This window comes from Diplotaxodon limnothrissa, linkage group LG17, assembly GCF_057381915.1.
Source record: "Diplotaxodon limnothrissa isolate DT_005_m linkage group LG17, D_limnothrissa_male_GT1.1, whole genome shotgun sequence".
Classification (NCBI taxonomy): Eukaryota; Metazoa; Chordata; class Actinopteri; order Cichliformes; family Cichlidae; genus Diplotaxodon; species Diplotaxodon limnothrissa.
In genome coordinates this window covers 30,522,491-30,541,761 of record NC_140612.1, presented here as the reverse complement: position 1 = coordinate 30,541,761, position 19,271 = coordinate 30,522,491, and the positions used below count along the sequence as shown (strand labels likewise).

The 19,271-nt window shown below is 41.2% G+C and overlaps 1 protein-coding gene across 1 annotated transcript in view; it reads left to right on the top strand.

Moving 5' to 3' along the window:
* exoc4 (exocyst complex component 4) overlaps positions 1–19,271 on the top strand; it is a 149,826-nt gene that overhangs the window by 97,055 nt on the left and 33,500 nt on the right. The window contains exons 14-16 of the mRNA XM_085376089.1: positions 11,265–11,401; positions 12,677–12,832; positions 14,482–14,660. Of these exons, the coding sequence (XP_085232215.1) occupies positions 11,265–11,401; positions 12,677–12,832; positions 14,482–14,660 (472 nt within the window). The remainder of the gene's footprint in view (positions 1–11,264; positions 11,402–12,676; positions 12,833–14,481; positions 14,661–19,271) is intronic.

The window sequence follows — 19,271 nt, the reverse complement described above, 5'->3', positions numbered from 1 at the left end:
AGATTCAATGACTTCGATGTGTACACCTCTTGTAGTCATACACGTAAAAAGTATCGCCCACCTCTTACTTTGTGCTGCGCCACCTCGTGTGCGTCGAGTAACCACTGACCATGGGCCAAACACGTCCAACCCAACATACGAAAATGGAGGGCATGTTTCAAGTCTTTCAGGCGGGAGATCTGCCATTTTTTGAGTCTCTAGTTTCCCCCTGAGTTTCTTGCATGTTACGCAACGGTGGATAATGGATGAGACCAGTCTTTTGCAGCCTACAATCCACAGTCCAGCTTGCCTAACTGCACTCTCTGTGAACTGCCTTCCTTGATGCACAACCTTAGCATGATAGTGCAGGACAAGCAACTTTGACACATGATGCTTGCTTGGCAGAATTTTTGGATTCTTTAACGATGGGTCCAATGAAGCATGTTTGAGGCGACCTCCAACTTTGATGAGGTCTTCACCCATGAATGGGTCGAGGGCTACAATGGGGCTAGAGGCGTGGATGGTTTGATTGGCTTGTAGAGCAGCGTACTCATCAGGAAAAGCGTCCCTTTGAACAGACTGGAGAATGAGGTTACTGGCCGCATCCATCTCCTCTGGAGTGCGTGGTTCTCTGCATTTATGCCAGCCCCTGCATGAATGATTTGACGAGTTGCTTGATGAGTGAGAACGAGCTTGGTGAATTAAGAAAGCAATGGCACGTACCAGTGAGGTCCAGCTTGAAAAGCGTTGGAAGCGTTCTGGTGTGAATCCGCTCTTCTGAATCTGAGTAACAAAGGTACTAACTTGTCGGATTTCAGCATCCACTTCAGGTTCAATCAGCTCAAACGATTCATTCGTCTCTGGTTCATGTAGTTTGTAAAGGAAGTCTGGTCCCTTAAACCACATAGTGTCCATGAGCTGCGATGCAGGTACTGACCTGGTTGCTAGATCAGCTGGGTTTTGCTCTGATGTAACATAATGCCACTGTTCAGGGGATGTGGACTGGCGTATACGATGAACTCGATTATGTACGTAGACATAAAAGCGCTTTGAATCGTTGCAAATGTACCCAAGAACCACCCTGCTGTCACAGTAGAATTTTACAGTGTTTGGTTTATGATCAAGTTCATCCAGAATGAGCTCCGCCATCTCCACCGCTAGAACTGCTCCACAAAGCTCAAGACGAGGTATTGTCGGTTCTGGTTGGGGTGAAAGTTTTGCTTTGCCAAGCACAAATCCGACTTCACATTGTCCCTCTGCATTGACTGTTTTCAAATATGCTACTGCTGCAATAGCCCAGCTTGAGGCATCACTGAAGACACACAGTTCAGTGTAAGTGGACATGGAAAGGGAGGCTGGTACATAGCAGCGCGGCACTCTTAGGCGGCTCAAATCTTGGAGGGACATTTTCCACGTTTCCCATGCGTCCATCTCCTCTTGGGGGAGAGAAGCATCCCAATCTTGGACTCCATTTGACATTTTGCGTAACAAGAGTCTGCCTTTGATTGTCACTGGCGATGCTAGTCCCAAGGGGTCGAAGATGCTATTAATCACTGAGAGAACCCCGCGGCGGGTATAGGGTTTGTCATTGACGGCTACCTTGAAGGTAAATGAATCAGTGTTAATGTCCCAGCACATTCCTAGACTTCTCTGGGCCGGTAAAGCATCGTCGCCGAGACTCAAGTCTTTAATACCGGAGGCCAAATCCTCTGGCTTGAATGCTTGCATGACTGAGACACTATTTGAGGCGATTTTGTGGAGCTTGAGGTTAGACTCAGCTAAGGATGCACATGTGCGCCTGAGCAGATCGATGGCTGCAGACTCTGTGGGAACCGAAATCAGCCCGTCATCAACGTAGAAGTGTCTCTCGACAAAGTGTCTTGTGTCTGCTCCAAACTTTGCCTCACCTTCCTGGATGGCTCTTCGAAGGCAATAGATGGCTACCGCTGGTGACGGACTATTACCAAAAACATGTACCCGCATGCGGTACTCCTGCACCTCTTTTGACAAGTCATTGTCCTTGTGCCACAGGAACCTCAAATAATCTCTGTGGTCTGGTCTAACCAGGAACCCGTAAAACATCTGCTGAATGTCAGCAGTGGTTGCAATGAGCTCTTTCCTAAACCGAATCAGGACACCAAGGAGGGTGTTATTGAGATCAGGGCCCGTTAATAACACTGAATTGAGTGACACACCAGACTGCTCGGCACTAGAGTCAAAGACCACCCGTATCTGACCGGGCTTCTGGGGGTGATATACGCCGAAAATAGGCAGGTACCAGCACTCAGTGTTATCATCAATGGGTGGAGCAATCTCTGCATGGTTGTTTTTAAACAGCTTGTCCATAAATTCTGAGAACTGCTCTTTCATTTGAGGGTTTTTGGTTAAGTTGCGTCTCAGTGAGTTGAGTCTAGACAGCGCTTGGTCTCTGTTATTTGGAAGTGGCAAGCGAGGGGACTTGAATGGTAAAGGAGCAATCCAGTTATTGTTTCCATCTTGGTGGACTTCCTTTTCCATTATCTTAAGGAAGGTCTCGTCCTCAAAGGACAGGGCATGCTGGTTGTCATACTCTGTGCGCTCAAAAACTTTCTCTCCAAGCTTTTCTTCTGCTGCATTGGGTTTCGAACTGCGTTTTAAGAAGCTACTCTTGTGCTCCCCGCCATAGCATGGTTTTTCTTTGATCTTCATGCTGTTAGGACAAGGAGTGAGGAGAGATGGACGTCCGTTGGAGAGCACGTGGGTTTTATAGGCATTGACCGTTGGCCTGTGAGCATTGAGGCATACTTCCCCCACGATTACCCAGCCTAGGTCTAGGCGCTGAGCAAAGGGAGCATTGTGGGGTCCGTTGACTTGTTGCCGTGCCTTGTGGACTTGTATGATGTCTCTGCCCAGTAGAACTGCAATCTGGGCAGCTGGGTCGTGCTTAGGTATCAGAGGAGCCAGATGTTTCAAGTGGGCATGGGCAAGAGCGACTTCAGGTGTAGGTATTTCATCTCTGTTAAATACTATCTCATCACATTCAATGAGAGGAGGAAGGTCTAGACGTGGGCCTTCACCTACAGGCTCAATTTGGAACCCCACTGCTTTCCTGCCGAGCATTTGAGTTAGACCAGCACACGTTCTCATATGGTATGTCAGAGGGCTATCCTTGATTCCAAATAGCTCGAAGAATTCAGGACGCGCCAGCGAGCAATTGCTCTGATCATCAAGAATGGCGTACATCTTAACAGACCGTTCTGGTTGACCTTTAGGGAAAACTTGAACTAGACATACCTTGGAGCAGGAACGCGGAGGACAGCCTTCACCGCAGATCTCAGTGCATCGTGACGTTACCTTGGGTAGAGTGTTGTCTTGAGGCTGAGGCTCTGGTTCAGGTGCATTTTCCGGCTGGGGTTTTTGACCCGTGTCAGGGTGCATGGCAGAGCAATGTCTTTCACTTTGGCACTCCTCACACTTGACCTTCAGGTCGCAGTCCTTTATTGTGTGCATGGGAGAACAACAGCGAAAACATCGTTTGTGTTCTTTGAGTATGTTTCGTCTTTCTTGTAGTGGTTTGATCCGGAAAGCTCTACATTTGGCTAGAGGATGCGTTTTCTTGTGGACTGGACAATAACGTGTTAGATCATCCTCTCTGATACTAGCAGAAGCACTTGTATCAACCTCTGTTCTGTTTACAGTTAGAGGTGATTTGTAGCTAATTTGTTTGAATGGTGGTCTCTCACCTTTGTTGAGGGGTTGACTGCTGCATGACACAAAACTTGGATCGTTTCTCGCTTTTGCCTCCTCTTGGACAAACTTTACAAAGTATGAGAATGGAGGGAACGTCACATTATATTTTTGTTTGTATTTTGAACCAGTGTGGAGCCATTTATCTTGTAAGCCTGGAGGCAGCTTTTCCACTATGGGCTTAACCCCACGTGGTGTGTCAAGGTAAGCGAGGCCTGGGAGGTAGGCTTCGTCTTTAGCAACCTGCAGCTCTAGGAGCAAATCTCCTAGTTCCCTAAGTTTAACATTGTCTCTGTTTGTAAGGCGAGGAAAACTGTCCAGTTTTTTAAACAGGGCATTCTCTACTACTTCGGGTGTAGCATAACACTCCTCCAGCCTATCCCATGACAACTGGAAGGCAGCTTTGGGGTTAGTGGTATAAACAGCCCTGATTCTTTTAACATGCTCTGAGGACTCTTTACCGAGCCACTTGACTAGGAGATCTAACTGCTGGCTGTATGTAAGATCAATGCCTCCAGTTGCATTTAAGAATGAAGACTGCCATGCTCTAAAATTTTCAGGGGTGTCATCAAACTTAAAGAGCCCTGTTGTGATTAACTCTCTGCGTGCAAGGAACCTAGCAAAGTCAGCCATAGGTGCATCACTATTGTGAGGAGCATGGTGACTGTTCGGCTCGACATACTCTCTTGGTGGGTCAAAAGTTTCCTCCTCTACGTACATTTTTGAGAGTACAGGTGGAGAGGAGGTTGGTTTCCTTGGAGTGAATGATGGCGCCTTTGCTGTCAGTTTGACTTGAGGTGTTCCTTCTTCAGCCGGATGTGACTTTAGCTGGGTTTGATGTTGCACGTACTCCATAGTTCTCTGTCTGATAACTTGTGGTGGGACTGAACTTTTTAAACTTTCTCCTTTTTCTTGTTCAACAGCTGCGGCAGCTTCTAGAACCTCTGCTTTTGCCGTAGCAGCTGCAGCTTTTTTCTCTATCTCTAACATCTGTAAATCCATTTCCAGATTTGCTTGCTGCTTTTTAATTTCCAATTGTCTCTTACTGTACAAGGCTTTGGCGTTTGTAGCTTCAGCAGAAGCTCTTGCAAAGATGGCTGCTTCCAATACACTGGACCTTGAGGACAACTTGGAAGATGAGCGCTTGGAGCCAGAGTGTTTGGATCGGGAGCTAGCCTCTGATGGTGCTTTGTCTCCTGAGTTAGCCATTTCTTCTGCCTTCTCCCCGTGGGCATCCATCGCTGTGGCATAAACTTTATCTTCCACCAACTGCTGACCTGGCTTTTCACTGTACTGTTATCGCTACGTGTTGGATACACTGTGTATGTTAACGCAGGTCAACAGCAAGCCAAACTCAATTTTCATGAGCCAGGAAACTGAGCGTCTTGCTCCTTTATTACAGTCTTCTCGACGGCTTACAATCTTTTACAACTGTAGCTTGAATAGCTCGATGAAAGTGCTGAGTGAAACTAAAAAATAAACCAGAAAATAAAATATCCTTTAGCTCTTTGACATTGTGAAATAAATGCACAAAAGAAATAGTTAGTGACAGAAAACATGTATCAAAGTTAGTCTTAGCTGCCAAGTAATGATAAACAATAGTTTTAACAATCCTCTGATATGCAAATTAGATCGCTAGCATCATTGCTATGTTTTAATAGACCATGCTCTAAGCAAAATCCGCTTCTGGGATAAGGCTAATTCCTGGCACAAACACATTCACAAAACGATCTCTAAATCAGCTCTTATAAACATATAAAACAACCAGAACATGTAATAAACTTACAGCCATTGCTTTCGATGGTGTATATAAAGATTCAGGCCACAGGAGATGAAGTTTAAACACAGATAGGCAGGTTTTCTGTACAATGCTTTTCCCGACTGACTGCAGCGTCTGCTTCCCACAATGCATTGCGAACACAGATTACTCCTTCAAAATAAGATACAGAAAAACTAATGCTGACTGTATAGAACATATTTTTAACTAAATGACTCTCTTTTTTAACATAAATTACCACAGATGAAATATGACATTTTATCACTAAATTATTATGAACCATTTTTTTTAATCTTTTACTTGGGACAGAACACCAACGGTTCTACAATGTTGGCATTTCATTCGATGGCACTCAAAACTACATCTGTTTTGCCATTTTCAAAGATTTCATCTGGAGTAACTGAGTGTTCGTTATGTTACCGTTTTAGATGAAAGGTAAACACAATTATGTTTACTCAAAGGTTATGAAAAGATTCAGGCTGAATAAGCGAAATGAGTTGTGGAAATAGATCAGTCAACCTCAAAGCTGCTTTCAAAACTTCATAAAGAATTTGCAGAATATTTGCTTTTGAAAAAGCTGTGACATCAATAAAAAACAATGCATTTCACACCATTTTTATCTCCCAAGTACATCTTATGTTTCTCAGTTCTCTCAAAATCTTCCAGATTAGTTAGTTTCTCTGTTTTGTTTTATATACAGTCCATTAGAGGACTGATTGCTTGTACTTAATTATAATTGATGGAGGGAGTTCATGTGTGTTTGTATAATCGTCAGAAATAGACAGTTTTCACAGTTTTTGGCAGTGGTGTGAAAAACAAAAAGACGCCATGATTCAGCAGGATGATACTTATCCCTCCTATGAAAGCAGCCAGAGTATAGTAATTTTTCACAGAGTCCAGGGACAACTTTCTTTTTCACATGTTTTTATGTGTATATGATAAGTGGGAAGTATATACAAAATGTTTGAAGTCCTTGAATGTTGGCATTGTAAAGCAATTTTTTTATGTAACAAGCAACAGTAAATCACAAAGGTGGTCTTCTTGGTATGATTTAAGCTGCTCTCTTTAGTGGTCGCCATGGCAGATCCTCTGCCTCCATCACAGCCTATCCCTAGCATAATCTTCAGTCACAACCCTCTAGCACCCCTGTACATATCTTCTCCTTTTCTCACGCTGTCCTCTCATATACGTTCTCCTCTTCCTTTGTCTCTGGCCAAAAGTAGCACACCGTCACTCTGTTGGCTAACAACACCAGTGGGCCCTGACCTTTTCATTATGGAAATCTTGTTTTATATTATTCGCTTGTTTGGTTTGGCCACAAATATGTGGCAAATGCCCTTCCTGGCCATTTATCCAGGCTTAGGACTGGCACTAGAGGTACACTGGCTTGTGGCACAAACTAATTTAAAAAAAAGACGTTATTCACACACATTGTGCCCCTGTTTAAGCTTGACTTTTTAAGCTTAAACAAACTCAATTACAAACTACACACTCATTTACATGCATACACATTAGAAGCAGCATGTGTTGCAGTTAAGCAGGCACAACCATGAGACCCATCCGGTGTGTGTCAGGGGAGTCTTCAGAGACTGGCTCTCCTGTGACGTTGATGAATGATCTGTCAAGACAATGTCCCACTCATGCCCAGTTCTTCTTTACCCAGGAGAGGAGAACAGCCTTTGTTGGGGGAAAGGGGGGCAGCCAGGGGTTATCTTTCTATGTGTCCCATTTGGTGTGTGGGTGTGTGTGTGGTTGGATGGATGGATGCACGTGCTGCTGAGGTTGTGTTATTTTATCAATCCGTGGTCAGACATGAATGGGATGGGAGAGGCATTACACGAGTGAGTGGTTTTGGGTTAGAGCATGAGTGAAATGTCAGAGAACATAAGGTTAAACACTCTGACCTCTGCACAACCTCAAGGGGTACCCCCTATTTTAATGGGGTAAATCCATGATCCGTTTCCGATTCAAACCTGAGGCCCTCATCTCTCGCTTTCTCTTCTCACAGTCATCTCTGAAAACACAGTAGAGAAATCTCATGAAGCTGTTATTTAGCCACAGCCTGTTATTGGACTTTCCTAGTGAGCTTCAGTAAATAAAATCTTCTTATTCCTTCTACCTTAAATTTTTTAAAAACCTGATGACACGTTTAGTAAAACAAATTCGGCTAGCGTAGGGAGTTTAGTGATCGCATCCCTGTTTTCTTACTGTAGTAATGACATTCCCTGTGCTGTGCTCTTTTTACTCTCTCCAATAAAGGAAACGACTACTTTGAGGGTGGTTTCTGTTGTGATGACCATGCATTGAGAGATTTTACCGCTGAGGCGCCAATCTGAGTGCTAGCTCTGCCTTCATTAAACCACTATAGCTGTGGCCTTCATTTCCAAACAGCAGTTTACCCCAGCAAATTCAAGATCCATTTGCACAACCCAAGTCTAATTTTCTGTGATGACTGTGTTTATCTAGTAATGATGTAAAACGAGTAGCGACACAGTTCAACCATGTGCAGCTTTAGGGTAATAAAATACTAGGAAGTAGAATTGCACAAGAAATATGGGTGGGTTGTTTATTTTGTTTTGTTTTTTCTCGATACCACATCATGTTGACCTTTAAGCTTGAATCATTACACAGAGGGAGAGCGTAAGATAGACATAGATTGAGAAGCATGTCTACTCCTGTGTAACAGTCAAGTAAGATGGAGGATATGTAGCAGAACTGGCTTTCCCCTACCACTCTTACTCTCTCCGTCTAAGCCCTCCCTTTCTCAATCTGTCCCTTGATTACTTTTTAATGATTGCTGCTGCCTAAGACAAATGGCTGTGTTAAATGAGCAAATTAGACAAGGGAGCTGAGTGGAAGAGCATTTGTTAGAGCAGGAGTAATGGATCGGGTATCCATTGTTTACTCTTCTCCATTCACCGACTTGGCCTGCTCTTCAGCTCTTTGTCCTTAAAGCAGGAACAGGATATCGTTATGATTATGGCTGCACAAGAACTTGTTGAGAATATCAGATTTCTAAACCAAAATTTTACCTTTTCCTCACTTTGTTTAACTTTTTCCCTTGAGTTTACATTAATGCAATTTTTTTGTACTTGCTCAAAGACGTTAATGTTAATCTGTGGGGGGGTTTTTCTGTTATGTTGCATTTGCCGGAATACTGCACTTTTATATCAACTGATCATCACTTGAGAATATAGAACCTTATGATGAGCATGCAAGCCATGTTTAATTTTTATCATAGTCATACTGCCACTTGTCTTTTAACAATTAATAGGTCTTGCTACAGCATCAGCCCATTTTTACAGAAAAAAACTTTGTTTTTATGAACTAATTAAATCCAAATGACTAATAATTATGAAAGTACTGACTTGTTTAAGTTTACCTGACCTTACCATACAGCTGACCTTCCAACCAGACCCCTGGAAAAGGCAAAAAATTCTTATTATGACAACATTATCGACATAGTCACTGTAACAGAAAGTAGCAATGATGAAATTACTTTTTTCATCTTCTTATATAATCCAGTTTACGGTACTAGCAGCCTACACAATGGAGGGAAGGTAGCGGCTGCCTGAACTACATTAACAGCCTCCTCTCCTGCAGGGTCTGTGTAATTCCTTCTACCCTGGCAGGCTGACAGGGAATCAGGCATGGACAGTAAAGGGTGCTCCCTTGGCAGAGATGAGGCCTTGGTTAGCACTCCATGGGTATGGGCAGTGCTATGGATCATTACCTCCCTCATTGGAGTAGCTGCTGTTTGTGTGTGTGCATGTGCATGCTCGTCTGCATGTGACAGAATGAGCGAAGGGGAAACTGAACAGAGAAAGAGCTATTAATATTAATATCATTTTATCACATCAGGGGTTCTTTCTTCTTTTTTTTGATGATCAATTATAGTCACTACTGCCCCCTTTAGTCTAGCAGCCACTTAGTCATACCAGATAGTTAGTGACCTCGAATGTAATGGAACCTTTTTTTTTAAAAAATGTATTACAAATGGTAGAATAGTAGATATAATACTTGTACATGGTAATTACATCTTTGAGATCCAAGACGCTCATAGCTTATTTGCATACAGTACTGTGTAAACGTCTTGAGCCACCACTCATTTCTTTATATCTTACTTCCAAGTAATAGTTGAGCAGTAGTTCTCCCGGCTTTCTGGAGGTTTTGTAAATTTTTTCTATGGGCAGTGGCTGTTTTTTCACTCATTATCAGTCAAGTCTTTTTACCCGATCATTTTCAAAGGAATGTTTTTCTTGTTTGTTGTTTTTAAGACAGCCACTTAAAACTAACCATGCAGTACCATCTGGAAGGCTTCTGACTGGCAGTGGCTACTTGTTTTAGGATGAGATAGTGCCAAATATAAAAGTAAAGACAGACAATGCAACACTATCAGTCATGGATTGGCCTCCCCAGATCCCGGTTCAAGCAGTGTGGGATTATCTTGACAGTGAATGCAACAAATGGCAGCAAACATCCAAAGAAGAGCTTTAAAATATCCTTCAAGAAGCCTGGAGAACTATTCCTGAATACTACTTAAAGAAACTACAAGAAAGCTTGCCTAAAAGACTTCAAGCAGTATTGAAGAATAAAGGTGGTCAGATCAAATTTAGATTTTATTTTTGCCTTGTTTTCTGTATTTCCATGTGTGTTTGGATGTTTTAATGCATCCTTCTACCTATTTTCCATTTTCCTAGTAAAATATGAAGAACAGATGGATGGCTTGAGACTTTCACACAGTGCTACATTTAAGGTCATAGTAAATAAATGTTGACTTTGGAATATGCTGTCTGCTTGTATATGACATTTTGGTAGACAGCACTAAAAAACAAGGTGCTATGCTACTCTTGCAGCTGTTTGTACCTTGAGTAACGCAAGTCATTTTTCATTTTATCAGTTTTTTTTCAAAAAAATGTAGGTTTTCTATTTCGCACCTTCACTTGAAACTTCATATGAAATTCACATAGTCAGAGAAGGGATACGAAGAGAAATAGAAATCATTTGTTTAAGATTGGCTTTCTGTAAATGGTCGCAGGGGATTATTCTGCACTTCACTGTGCTACTCTTGTAGTTTCAGAGTAGCTGCAGTAAGGCTATCACCAGACTAATAGTGAGTTATCACTATTATTACAGATGTAGGCTAGGATTGGTTAAGTGCTGGGAGCAGCAAACTGGAACATACAGAGTTGTAATCTTATTTAACAGCTCTCAAATTGCTCAAAGGTGTGTGTTTTGAAAAAGTTTGTTTGATGTGTGTAAGTGTGAGTGTGTCTGGGGATATGAAGCTGCTCTGCTGTTCCCGGGCCAGCTATTAGTCACGCAAGAGTGGCTAATCTGTAATGGCTGCTGTCACAGCCCTGCCGTGGCTCCTGGTGATGGGTGCACTGTGACAAATGCGCACACACTCACTTTAAGCCTGAGAGCACACACAACACAGAAGTTCAAAACACACACGCACAAAAATATGTGCACTCACGCTGATGCACTTACATACAAAGAATCAAACCTTTCACTAATAGTCTTAAGACTTCTGACAAGGTTCCCTGCTTTAGTCGTCAGTCCAGCCTCAGGTGAGGGCAAAGCAAGGGAATTTGGATTACTCCAATTACATTGCTACTCCAACAGACCTGATGTGAAGTGACATCTACATAAATGTTAGTCTACCTTTACCCTTTTTGTTTATTACTGAATTTCGTTTGTTTTTTCTTAAAGCTGAAATCAGAGATTTTATGTTTAGAGTTTAAAAAAAAACCCTAAAACTGTTTTTCTTTCCATTTAGAGCACAGTGGTGGTGGAAAAGGCCATCCAGGATCTGATGAGCCTGATGCAGGACCTGAGTGCCTACTCCAACCAGTTCCTTGAGATGGTCTGCGACAAGCTCAAGGAGTACAAAGAAATCTGCAACACAGCCTACAGGTAAAAAACACAGAGAAGGCTGGCAGGAAGCTAAAATATAAGGTTAATTGTTATGGTTTGATTTATACATTGTTTTAGAAATTTGGTTATTGCGTTTTCTTACAATCACACACACAGACACAGTGCTGTGAAAAGCTGTTCATCTGTGGCCTCTGGTACCATGTAACACCTGGCTAGAAAAAGAGAGGACTAGAGGATATGGAGGGGGGGTGATAAGCAGGGCAGGAGACACAAGAAAGGACTGACAGACTGCTGGGAGTCCATCTGGACCCTGTCACAGGTCAGCCTCAGTCTCACTGGGGCCTCCGTGTGATAAAGTGTGTGTGTTTGTGTTGCTGAACAGGTCTCTGTCTCCCACAGCCCCACTTATGTGTGTGGTTGCAGATGTGAATGTGATACCCCGGAGTGCTTGGGGTATTAGTAATAATTGCAGAACTAAGCAGTTTCTCTAACATAGGCACAGGCAAACAAAGCAAATAGATACTGGCACTCTGCCACAGATTGTCCTCAAGCCAATTCACGGCTGCTGTAATTTTATTTTATATGTCAGTAAAGATGGTCGTAAATCACATTCACAACTCTCTGATTAGCTCGTGTTCTGTTTGTTAGTACTAAGCAGATATTATTTAGCTGTACTTGCTGTATGGCTCATGCACAGCAAAAAAAATTATACTGGAGTTTTTTTTTAAAGCTAGAGGTAGGATCAAAATATTGATTTAGCGGTTTATAGTCTGAAAAATCTATATTTTAATTAAAATATGCAGGCGCTTGAATTGATACCCCAGCCTGTGTGACTGATGAGTCACAATTTTATGATTCTTCATGTTGGCCCTTATAAGATGAATAAGGGTAAAGTTAACAAACTATTAGTGAAGAAGACGCTCGCAGAGGGATATGCCCAAAAATTAAAAACCATTAACTCAGAAAGTTAAATATTGAATGTCCACATTATCAGCTATTTAATAATGCTAATACACACACAGTGACAGTTCAATGCGGTAAATCCAAATCACTGTATTGTTACACTTTCATTATAATTGAAAACTAATAATAATATAGTATGACATCATATGCCTTTTAACCGCAAATCTCATTCAATTTTTTACCCTAAGTTCTTTATCTGTTGGTAAGATGAAAAAAAAATGAAACTAGTTTCTTGATATTCTTCCAATATTATTAACAATGTGTTTCTATTTTAGGAGCAAGAACTTAAAAACACCTTTTTACAAATAATTTCTTGCCTAAGTTTGCATTATTATGTCTGTTTTCCCTCAGGGGCATCGTCCAGTGTGAAGAAAAGCTGACCATCAGTGCTTCCTGGGCTAAAGATGAAGACATCAGTCGTTTGCTCCAGTCCCTCCCTAACTGGGCAAATATGGCCCAGCCCAGACAGACCCGACAGAAGAGAGAAGATGAAGAAGACTTCACCAGGTACAAATTATGCACAGTAACAGTATGCGCATGTACACATGCTCATTCATATGCGTTATGTATGTGCAGAATTAAATAATGTAAGCATACGTGGAATAGCACATACTCACATTCACAGTAGACACACAGACAGAATCAGACGTGGATGTACACAACCACACTTGAGCAATCACGCACTTAATCCCTCCCTCCCATTTTTGTGTCTTTGTTCACATATGTTTTGAACCCCCCTCTTGTTGACTAAGATGTGGCTGTAAAAGAAGTCATGATTGTTCTTTTAAACGCCCTTTATCTGGAGGAAGTGAGGAAACGAGGGAAGAACAAAATAGGAAAATATAAGGAGAGCATACAGAGGCAGGGAATGGGGGGGGGGGGGGGGTCAGTCTTATCGAAATTGCCTTTGAATGTGCACCCTCTTCAGGGAACACTGGAGCTCATCGGAGCGGAAGAGTAAAGTAAATAAATAAATTGGTTATGCGGCCAGAGAAAGTCAATCTGTTGTGTGCACTCTCTTCCTCTCTCATACACTCCCTTTTCTTAGTCACACACACACACGCGCGCGCGCAGAGAGCACTGAGATAGCAAGAGGGAGACCATAAGGCTGTTTGATTTGAGAGCCGTAGATGTTTTCATCACTATGAAAGGGGATTAGCTTCTGCACGACTCTCAGCCCAGTGCTTTAATAAAGCCTCATTAATAAGCCACACATGCCTGTGCCCGAGTGAGAACGTATGAGCTTGTGGGTTTTGTTTATTTTACCCATCTGTTGTTCAAAGAATCTTGATCTTGCGGGTATCCTGGTGACTCTGGAGGCTAGCTGACATGTCGTGTGTTTGCAGCAGTACAGTTTTGATTTTAAGTTATCCAGCTTCCCAGGTCTCACCCTATGCTTCTGCAACCACAAGTGCTTGAACGCCAAATGCATCTCTGCGTGTTTGTTTTGGCCACTTTGTAAATCTCTGCCTTGTGTTTGGCTTCTTTTTCTAAATGTTTTCCGTCACCTGTTTTTCTCTCCCACCAACTGTTGAGCTAGTGGAAACTTCTTCTTTTTTAAGTATCCGCACTCATAAAATTGCTCACAGTTTTCCCCTCCACTCCTTCTGTGTTTATCGCTGTATCCATCCAGCTTTCAGCCCTTCTTATTTCCCTTGTGTGTGAGTCACTGTAACGGTCAAAGCAATAATTGAACCCCGAGATACTGAGCACATAAGCATAAGATTATTATAAAATTTGAGCTATTTTCAGTTGAACGCATTAACACACAGAGGAGACGTGTGCACATCCATTCTGTTCGACAATCCATTATTTTATTACTTTAAAAAATTTACTTCTATTATTGCTTTTTATAAAATCCACTCAGTGTCTGCAAACCAGACATTTTGAGTCCAACCAGGAACCCAATCACTGATAAATTCCTCCAAAGAATGTAACACTGCGGACCGATTAAAGTGCCTTTCACAAAGTCTCCTCTGAGCTACGTCAATGCTTTCACAACTTTTTTTTTTAATACCAGCTTCTTTTTTTTTTTTTTTAAATGGGTATTTGCCACTTGATTGATGGTTAAATTGTGTTTTTCTTTTGCCAAAAATATAATGTGCCTGTCATTCTAACCATACACTCTTACATCCCTCACCCCGTCCATCATTCAGGGCTGCTTTTGCTAAGGAGTCAGAGGTGCTGACTGGGAACCTCGGAGACAAGTTAATCCCACAGAATGAGATCCTGCGTGATGTCAGTGACCTCAAGGCACTGGCCAACCTTCACGAGAGCATGGAATGGCTTGCCTGTCGCCTCAAGACGTTCTTCGCCACACTGCCTCACGCATCCAGTAAGTTGTGTAAATGTGAAGTAAACAACAGACTTAGTTGTGAACTTCCTTGAATAAGTGTATTTCTTCCAAACAAAGTAAAACCTGCACATCATAATGACAGTCGATATCTGTGAAGGTGTTATTTTTTTTGATGAAATAAAACGAAGCTAGCACAATGATATTTTTGACACAAACAGAGACATATGCAGTGAAATTTCCACCTACATCTAGTACGATGACGCCAACGCAGACATCTGTTGCTGCTCTTTCTGCAAAACTCAGTTTTTTTCTTTAATACATGAGTTTTGCTTGTGGAACGGTTGCATTTGACCAAAAGTAAGATGATCTTTTCTGTCAGTTTCCTTTCTACAGTTTGTTTTTTTGTTTTTTTCATTTATTTTACTTGAAACTGATAAAAAGGCTCTCATTGCTCCAAACTTTTTTAGAAAAACCTGAATATATGAGGTGTAATTAAACAGTTTTGGAAACTGGACCAGATTTGAATTTGCCTAATCTTACCTGCAGCTGTTTGGCCCATGTCTGTGTGGATCCAGTGTCTACTGGATGTTCTCTGATGTTTTAGGCCTGCCCCCTTCTAACTTGATTTTCATTTTGTTAAAGTCACAACACGCCACATCTGGCAGAGATTGTCGCTTTGACTTTTCGATGCACTGTGTGTCAGCACATAATGGCGGGCGACCACAGTTTGGGTCGTTTATGCTGAACCCTTCTCCCCAAGGCTGTTCAATTTACGGCAAATATCAGAATCCAAATTATTTTTGGTCAGTGCTGAGATAATGATATATATAGATAAAGATTTAACATAATTAAAATAGAAACGAGTGGATTTGTTGAACTTTACAAAAAGTCAATAAAACTGTAATTATATGTCAAGAAATTAATATAAATAAAATAAATAAGTGAATTTGAACGGAACCAAACATACCACAGGGAGTGAATCTGGGCTTTTAGGGTGGGGCAAACATATATTAAGTGGATGTGCTGCACAATATTTACTTCACAACAAATATACTGGGCCTTGGAAGATATGAGTTCCAAGGTTGGCAAAACATTTGAGCTTGATCTTCATTGTTAGCACTCAAGATCAAATGTTGACCTTGAAAAAAATGAAAGAAGCCATATTATATGAAAGGACATGGCGTGTCTCTCTGTATTTATCTTTAGTTTTTTCCTGAAATTGAAATATGATTATCTATTATATAATGTGGCACACAGCAGTTGACAGAAATGTAAAGGCTTAGTATAGAAATAACTATACAAGCACTCTAAATATGCATCTTTGTCATTGTACACCCTTTGATGTTTGATATATTGCAGTACGGTGCTAAATTAAAACACCGGTTTGTATTCCTAAAGATGCTGCCTCCAGTGCCTTGGGTTATTAGGTATTTATTGATCAGAATGCATAGAGATTGAACGCATTGTCTGGATGGTTTATGTACAGTAGGATTACAATCAGAGATAGATGAATTTTCCTCATCTTTGCGTTCTGTGCTTTTGTAGCAACACTTCGTACCTGTGCCTCATTAAATTCTTGTTTGAGTGTATTATCACACACTCATTACCTTCCCTACTGGAGTTGTCAAAGAGCACTTTACACACACACTCATTATCTTTGGTTGTGCTTCTGTAAGTGTGGGCGCATAAACGCCTGGCCTAATCAGGACTCATGAAAGCATTTCCTACATTCCCTGCTCAGTCATCACTTTTGTATCATTAATCACTGATAAAAGAATGAAGAGTCTGTGTGTGTGTTTCCAACCAGCAAAGAGTTTATGTAGATCTTATTAATCACTTATCATTAGTTGTGTTTTTTTCTAATCCCTGTTGTCACATGTCAATGTTTAATCGCCAAGATTAAATTCTAGCATCTTATAATATTCCTCTTCAAGTCCAAATCTTTTTTTGTTAGCAACATTTAATGGCAGTCAGCGAGTTAGTGCTCCCATTAGTACTCCCACTTTAGAAATACATGAACACCTGCTTGTTCATGCAATTACCCACTTAGGCAGTAGTGGAACAGAAGTCTAAATCATAGAAATCCTGCATATTCCAGTCAGGAGTTTTAGTTATTAAACACTTTAAACATTGAAAAAGAACTAACAGTGACAAATGGGCTGCTTGGTGCAAAAAAGCAGACAGAAATTAGCAAATAGAAATGCGTTGTTGAAGAGAGAGGTCATGCAGAGGCAAATATACAGAAAGGGTAGGCCATCTTCTCACAATGCACAGCAGATCTCACTTTAAAGCGATTACAATGGCTTCCAGTTCTGTCAGTCAAGAACAAGTCTGCTCAGGGCGCACACAAAAGCATAGCTTGGTCTGTATCTTGATTTGTGCTGAGGGATGCAAATAGTCCAGTAGGGTCACAGTTTGGCATCAACAGCTTGAATCCATGGACCCAGCTTGGCATGTGTCAACAGGCCATGCTGAATGCAGCAGTATAAGAATACATGGATTTTTTTCCCGTGGCGCTTCAGGGTCTTGATGGCTGCAGTTTACCATCTTTTAATGACTACTTTCAAATTGATAATGTCTGCCTGGTTTTGTCTAACTGGTTTTAGGAGCATTACAATGAGTGCAGTGGACTTCAGTGGCTTCCCCATTACATCACAGAATCCAGCAAAATCCCCTTCCATATTGATGTATTGATGTGCAGCAAAAAATCTTGCAGTACAATAATGTCAGCATGGATTATTATCTCAAAGGAATGTTTTTAGCATCCAGTGGAATCCACACCAAAAAAGACGTCAGGCTGTTTGACAACAAACAGGGGCCCTGAACAGCATTGATCTGGTGTTTCCTATGAAGTGTTTATACAATAAATGTGCATTAAATGTGCATAAAAGCTTTTCCCTAAATCATAAACAGACTCCAGACTTTACATTGTCAGCCTCAAGCAGTAGTAACATTATTAAAGATGTCATCAAGCTGCACTTGTTGAGTTTGATTGGTGTAATATTATTATCAGTCTCGAGGAGATGACAAATTCCCTTTGTATAAAAGATGTTTAATTTCCAGAAAAAAATAAGACAACTGCATATTTGATATCCATTTTATTGATTTTTTTGTTACTAAGGATTTATTTATCTGTTATGCTGACTGAGATTAAACAACATAATAACCACATTTTAAGATTAAAAGTATCTAGAGCTTTTGTCACCTTTTACAGCCTTCACATTTCCAGTTATTGTGTTGCAGTACTTCTGAGAAACTAAGCTGTGTTCACTGTGGTATCTTGGGGCTTCCGGCAGAGCTGAGGTAAATTATTCACCTTTCTTGTAGGCATAGAGAGGGTTTCAACCTTTATCAGCCATTGTCACAACTCCCTGGCTTCAGTCCTCTGATTGCTCATTGAACTTGCACTTATTTTGCCCTTCCATATCGCATCTTTTTCTTTTAGAAATAAAGTAATTAAATGAGAAATATTCTTATTTAGACTCAACTTTGTCAGTGCAGTATCTTCCCTTCCTTCTCACTCTGACGCTAGCTTCCTTCGTCTATTCATAGATAAGAATTCAATAAAAGTACGGGAAGGGACGTGACATAATTATCATTAATTCTGGCGGGTGGCACTAATGGGAAGGATAGGGCAGTCACTTATCATGCTGGGACAGCCTCCGTATTGTTCATTATTTAGTGTTTGGTGAGCTGATGACGGACTACGTGTGTGATGGTAAGGGTGCATTGTGTGAGAGTGTGCGCGCGCACGCGTGTGTGTACATAGCCGTGCACTGTATGAGATGGGACAAGGGTACAGCAGGGGAAAAAAGACCCCACCTTATCTCATCCCCCACCCCGCCTCACGTCTATGCCTCTCCAAATTGGATTTTATATTACAGAAGCAGTCAGGTATGAACAACTCATTTTCCTCTCCCTGTTTTTGCTTTTTCTTTATTTCATTTCTCTTTCTTGCATTCCTGCTTCATTCCTTCTTGGCTTTTCTTTCTTTCTGTCTTTCCTTCTTTCTTCCTTATCCAGCAAGAGTGAAGGTTCTTCCTTTTTGTCCAAGTGCTAAGGATCTGGTAGAGTTTGTCCACGGCTTAGTAATCTCTGCAGTGGTTTGCTTGCATCGCTTTTCCTGAGGCTTAATTCGACTGGATGTGTGATTACATGCCATTAAGGTTGGAACAATTATTCCCATATACAATATTACCTCAATTTTTCGGCGACTGTATTAGTCCAGAGCTTGTTTCGATGAAAATAAAATTAAAATAAACTCATTTATGTTCATATATTTCACTCTTCACCTGAATATTACCACCAGAAATCTCATGAGACTAGCTCACTTCAGTCACCTCCTCATGACCAACTAGCATCAGTAACATAGGCACGTGGCTAATTTGCATATTATTACATAGTGAACTGCTGAAGCTACTTCTCAGCCCCTGTTCAACCTATATTTATTAATAGAGGCTGTTTACACAAATGGACAGCATGCTCTATGAAAAAATGGTTAAAAATATGCAGAGTTAAACTGTACCTTTTACTACAAAGCTTGGCTAACATATCAGTAGTGTCCCTGCAGTTAGCTACGGCAATGATGCTTTCCTGTAACATATTTATCCTGATGTAGATTAGATTTAGTGCGCATACTTGCAGATTTAA